The sequence below is a fragment of the Echinops telfairi genome, unplaced genomic scaffold (assembly GCF_000313985.2).
Source record: "Echinops telfairi isolate 266 unplaced genomic scaffold, ASM31398v2 ScPeMD7_23;HRSCAF=83, whole genome shotgun sequence".
NCBI lineage: Eukaryota > Metazoa > Chordata > Mammalia > Afrosoricida > Tenrecidae > Echinops > Echinops telfairi.
In genome coordinates, this window is record NW_022103920.1 from 77,637,598 (window position 1) to 77,643,887 (window position 6,290).

The following is a 6,290-nucleotide window of genomic DNA, read 5'->3' on the forward strand; positions in this document are numbered from 1 at the left end:
GATGATAGATAGATAGATAGATAGATAGATAGATAGATAGATAGATAGATAGATAGATAGATAGATAGATTGATTCTGGGTTGAGTTAGGCTAAACTCTCTCATTGCCTATGAGACTTTAATCAAGTCCATTAATAATGTGGTCCTTGGTTTACTCATTTTCAAACTGACAACAGTGGACTACTTGATATCTGAGTACCTTCCCAATAATAAAACTATGTGACTCGAGAGTCTGCCAGAATTACCTGCTCTGTGCACTGGTCCAACACCAGAGCCGTTCTTTGGTTAATTGCAGTTGTGGTTCATTGCAGATGGTCATTTCATTGACCAGTAAGGAATTCAGTGCTTATTCTAAAGCTGGAGCTGTAGCAGAAGAAGTTTTGTCATCAATCCGAACAGTCATAGCCTTTGGAGGCCAAGAGAAAGAAATTCAAAGGTCTGTCCCTATTAACTATGACAATAATGGCTTGGGTTTATTTTCTCTCAGGGCTATTTATGACATTACACATTTTGTTTTGTCTTTTCAAGGTATACCCAAAATTTAAAGGATGCAAAGGATGTTGGTGTCAAAAAGGCTATCATTTCAAAACTGTCCCTTGGTGCTGTGTACTTCTTTATGAATGGAACCTACGGGCTAGCGTTCTGGTATGGGACCTCCTTGATTCTTAGTGGAGATCCTGCGTACACCATCGGGACTGTTCTTGCTGTAAGTCTTGGTGGAGAAGAAAAGGAACTGGCCTAGATCACCTTTTCTTACCTAGACGTTGTTAGTGGCCATCAGGTCGATTTTGGCTCACGGTGGCCCCACATGTGCAAGTAGAACTGAACTCCATAAGGCCCTCGGGGCTGTCCTCCCAGAAGCAGACCACCGAGGGTGACTGCCTCTGTGTTTCTGAAGCTGTTCACACTGACCACCTTTCAGCAAGCACTGAAGCTCTTGGGGGGTGGGGAGGGGGTAGAACTCACTGCCATCAGTCCACTGATTTTGACTTTTAGGAACCTTACTCAAGTTCCCAAGGCTGTAATTAGGGAAACAGACACCTTCATCCTTCTCCTGCAAATCAGTTGGTGGGTTTGAACTTCAGATCTTGTGGTTAGTGATCTAACATTTACCCAAAAATACTTAGTGTTTTGTAATATTTCCTCTTTGAAGGGAAATGGATATTTAAAGAAGAATGTGTTCTTTTATATAAGTTCCTTCGAGTGATGTACCAAGCCAAACCAGACTCACCTCCATCAAATCAATTCTGACTCGTGGCGACCCTACCAGACAGGGTAGGACTGCCCCGGTGGGTTGCTGAGGCTGTACCTCTTTATGTGACTAGAAAGCCTCCCCTTTCTTCCGCGGAGCTGTGGTTTCAAACTGCTGACCTCACAGGTAGCAGCCCAGAGCATAACCATTACACCATCATAGCTCCTCAAAATGATAAACAAGGGAGCTTTGAAAATTTGTAAGAAAAAAAAAAATCCATTGTCTTTTAATTCCTCATTCCCATGAAGTCTTTGAAGCCCTCTCCTATAAATATCTTGAAACTCTCCTTGTGAATAGATGCGGGGCATTCTTGTTGTAGAGATTTATTTGTGCAGGCACTTTTACTATTATTGTAATTGAATTCTCCATGGAGACAGTTTTCTTTATCCAGCAATTCAAGAGATCAATCTCTAGTCAAATGTTTTCCTTTCACTTCTGCTGGGATAAGGTGACCCTCTACATTTCTATATTCACCATCCCAAACATCGTTCCTCAAAACGCCTTCTATAGATAGGACTCTCCTGCCCTTTATCTATCCTTTCAATTGGCACTACGTTAAGAGCAGACTACACACAGATGTCTATCCTACAGCCCAATTTTGTCTTCTAATCTCCTACAAAAACCTTAACCTATGGCCCTCCAGTGGAATTCTGACTCAACATGACCCTATAGGGCAGGCTAGAAGTGTCCCATATGATTCCCAAGGCTGTAAATCTCCATGACTGCCTCATCTTTCTTCCTCAGAATAAATGGTGGGTTCACCACTAACTTTTCACATTAAGCCATGTGACACCAGGGTTCCTCCGTAAATATCCAGGAGTCATGCATTCAAATACATCCATCAGGAGCTTGCATGGCCAGTATTCCTCAATCAGCACATTTTTTCTGCTCAGACTTCCTTGAAGATGGTAACCATAAAATAATATCACCAAAAGTCATTCCATATTAGGAACCAGCCAATGATCTTTGGATTAACAGTTTGCCTATCTTATGTTCCACTCTTGCCTACCACGTCTGTCCAATCTCTCTCTGTGATCTCCCACCAAGCATATCCTCAGTTCTCTCTTATGCACGTGCTTGTGTTGTCCCCATAGGTCTTCTTTAGTGTAATCCACAGCAGCTACTGCTTTGGAGCGGCCGCCCCTCACCTGGAGACCTTTACAATCGCCCGAGGAGCTGCCTTTAATATCTTCCAGGTTATTGATAAGGTAAGATCTCTAGTTGCTGTAAGGGTAACTACCATGACTGAGAAAGAAACCACAACCAGGTGTGCTTTCACACATGTGCACGCACACACACACACACACACACAAAAGCAATAAGATGGGCAAAATTCATGCTACCATTTGGTTCTAGGAAGAGAGACTGCTTTTAACTTTTTCTCTACAATGAGATTGTGTTTTATTGTGATTTTCATGTCCAACTTCTAACACAGAAAAGATAAAATATTGTAGAAGAGACCCACCTTTAAATTAATTTAAGGATATAAAGAGATCAGTTTAGTTCTTTGCAGATTCATAACATTCTCTTTTGTTTTGTTTTGTTTTCAAAGAGACCCACTATAGATACCTTTTCAACAACTGGATATAAACCTGAATACATAGAAGGAACTGTGGAATTTAAAAATGTGTCTTTTAGTTATCCATCAAGACCATCGATTAAGGTAGGATGAATGAAAGAGTTGTACAATGGTCTGATATTATCCTCCGTTATCTATCTAAGAGTCTTTTCTTATGAGATTGTTTAGGATAATTGAATCAAGGTTTCTGTTACTTTGCTTAAAGACTAAAGCAGATAGATAGGTATATCGGCAGGGTAGGCGATCTTTCAATCATTAGGGAACAATAACTGTGAAAGAGCGCATTATATTTTGTAGCCTCTTTCATATATTCAGTTGAATAAGCCTTTCCTACTCTGGACTGCACGCAGGATTTGGGAGCACACCAAAATATCCTGGATTGATGGTGCCACCTACTGGTATCCAGCTTAGCACATCCCTGTGCTACAGAAAGAAACATTGCCTGGTACTGCACGATAGCCACAGCTGTGGAGGCCACCTGGTGCTTTGAGTACCTTACAGCTCTGGAGCGAGCAACACACAGCTGTGATCCACAGGGTCTTCACTGGCTGGTGTTTGGCCTTCAATTTCACCTTCACCTGGACGCTCAGCCGTGAAACCATTTGAAATGCCAGCGACATAGCCAACAGCACCATACAGTACACAAGCCACCACAGGAAGACAAACTGACAGGCAGGGTGGCAGCCACTCAGCAAAGTTACCTAGTCAAGTGAACCCTCCTAATTTCTGTCCTGGGGGAATTGTACACAGCTGTACCTGTTTGCTGACCCCACAGGGCCTCAGGTTCGTGTCTTTATGGGAGCCTACTGCCACCTCTGTATCCCACAAGGTGGCTGATGGCTTCAAACTACCAATCATTGGGTGAACAGCAAACACTGAACCATTGTACCACCAGGACTCATTACTCTTACATCACACACACACACACACACACACACACACACACACACACACATAGTTGCCATCAAGTAAGTTGTCTCTGATTATGGCGACACATACCCTTCCCACCCCAAAGTAGGTCAAAATAGATCTATATGTTCCATAGGGTGTCCTATGATTGATATTGTCAGAAGTACCTGGCCTTCCTTTCAAGGTGCCTCTGGGTAGACTCAAACCTCCAGGTATCTGATCAGCAACCACACACTTTAAGCCTTTGCACTCTCCGCCTACCCTCCTTCCTCTGACATTCAGCACTGAATAAATTCTTGCGAACATACATTGATCCCTTTTTCATTGTCTTCTATTTTTTTGTTTTATTAGTGCATTCACCACTACCTCCAAAATGTTACTGTTCAAGATGCAAAAGATAATTACTAATAAAACACCTCTTTCATAGAAAAAAGAGACGATAATTTTTAAGTGAAATAGCAAACATCTAAAGCCAACAATAAAGCCTTCTCAAGTGTTCAAATGTCCCCTGCAGTATCTGCATCCAAAACACTATCTGCCTGGCTCCTTATTTTGCTCTGATCAAATCTTTGATTGACATTCTCCTCAAAATGTTTTCAGGGGCCTAAGGCTGGTACTCAATTGCTATGATTGGAAGAAGGTTTTCTTCCATTACTTTTCTGAACGTAGGAGAGGATCTCAAAATATATTTTGCAAGTATATTTGAGTTGGCTTGCTGGAAACATGAGTACTCACCATGACCCTCTATTTTGTGATATGGTGTGTTGGGGGTTTAAACAATGGTTTTTAAAACCAATGTTCAAACATCATCCCTTTTGCTCAGCTGGAGAATGAATCATGAAAGGGGAGGGGGGAAATGCTCTCCCACTTTAAATGTGTAAAGCCCCCATTCTTCTAGGGAATGCTTAGGGATCAACTCTAGAGTGCTGGGGGAGAGAAGGCACTCTCCTCGGTAGTCCCACCTCCTCATCTCCTTCGGGCAACTTTCCTCTGCTTGGTCCTTAGCAGAGACTCTCTTTCAGATGTTTAAAGGGCCCGTTCTTTACAAATGGTGTGATTGCAGTGAGAGAACACAAGGAGAGTCCACGGGTTTGAGTTTAACACACAGAGATGCAAGCCAGGATCACTGAGGGGATCTCAGCAGGATGACTTTTGGATTTGGAGAAGGCGGTCCTTCGTAAGGGTTCTCTCACACCACAGGCCTCTGGGACACTAAATGCTGGTATAAGAAGCCAGTCACTGGGAACATGTTTTGGAATGCATCCTCCCACTGCCTGTATTCAAATGCTCCTCATAATTAATTAAGCCACCTGGAGACAGCGGGTTTCTGGTTGATCAACCCCATCCCAGGGAGTCACTGCAGAGCTTTCCCGATTGGTTTACTTGAGAATGGTCTTTGTAACAGGGGCAAGGAGCTTCTCAGGAAGATCTTCCTTGATTCGCGTCTACAGCTATAGGGAAAACGTTAATTCAGTTGCTGAAAATTAAGGGATATGCCTTTAGCTGACAGGTGGTCAGAAAACGTATGTAGTAGTATTTTAGTTGACATTGACAACAGTTTGCTGTGACTAGTTTATTATGAGTCCTCTTGGTGTGTGGGTGTGTGTGTATGAGATAAGAAGATCATTTTGCCACTAGTTCACCAAATTTACCATGTGCATTAACAATTAATAAATGTGGTGAGTGAATAAAGTATAAGAATGACCATGACATACGTGTGTCACAAGATCTGTTTCTTTTTCAATGCCAGAGAAGGGTTTCAGGTGGCATGGGTTTAAAACTGCCTATTAGAGTTCTAGAGCTCTGTTCTAACTTACCCTAGTTTTAGGAAGCTGTTCTCTCCACCCCACCCCCACCCCCACCCCACAAACACATGAACAGATTCTGAAGGGCCTGAGTCTCAGAATTAACTCTGGCGAAACCGTCGCTCTGGTTGGCAGCAGCGGCAGTGGCAAGAGTACAGCAGTCCAGCTTCTGCAGCGACTATATGACCCCAACGATGGCTTGGTAAGTCCAGCTGGTAAGACCAGGCACAGCCCCAAAGGACGTGATCTGGAAATGTCACCTATGACGCAGAGCCAATGTCTCGGTCAGCTTTGAACTTCCAGCAAAGGGACTGGGAAGAAAACCCATTAATAATCAGTCTCTATGCAGTTGCCTACTCTACATATTTCACACAAGTGAAATCACACAGTATTTTGCCTTTTGCATAAAGCTTCTAAGGTTCGACTTTGTTATAGTGTGTTTCAGAACTTCATTCTTCTTAATGGTTGAATAACTAATCCATTGTATTGATACCCCACGTTTGGCTTAATCATTCTTCTGTTGATGGGCGTGCTTTTCCCCGCTTTTCACCTATAGTAAATCGGGCTCCAGTAAACACTGGTGTGCAGGTATCTAAAGGAAGGAAAGAAGAAAGAAAGAGGGAGGGAGGGAGGGAAGGAAGGAGAAGAGGCCCGGTTGATTGTGATCCATGGTGTGTGTCAAAAGCCCCAGGGTTTTCAAGGACTGGTTTTCCAGAAGCAGTTAACCAGATCTGTCTTTCAGAGCC

At 43.0% G+C, this 6,290-nt stretch overlaps 1 protein-coding gene across 1 annotated transcript in view; it reads left to right on the plus strand.

Moving 5' to 3' along the window:
- ABCB5 (ATP binding cassette subfamily B member 5) overlaps nucleotides 1-6,290 on the plus strand; it is a 124,062-nt gene that overhangs the window by 14,552 nt on the left and 103,220 nt on the right. The window contains exons 7-11 of the mRNA XM_004702711.1: nucleotides 311-435; nucleotides 528-705; nucleotides 2,346-2,459; nucleotides 2,804-2,914; nucleotides 5,621-5,746. Coding sequence (XP_004702768.1) covers nucleotides 311-435; nucleotides 528-705; nucleotides 2,346-2,459; nucleotides 2,804-2,914; nucleotides 5,621-5,746 — 654 coding nt within the window. The remainder of the gene's footprint in view (nucleotides 1-310; nucleotides 436-527; nucleotides 706-2,345; nucleotides 2,460-2,803; nucleotides 2,915-5,620; nucleotides 5,747-6,290) is intronic.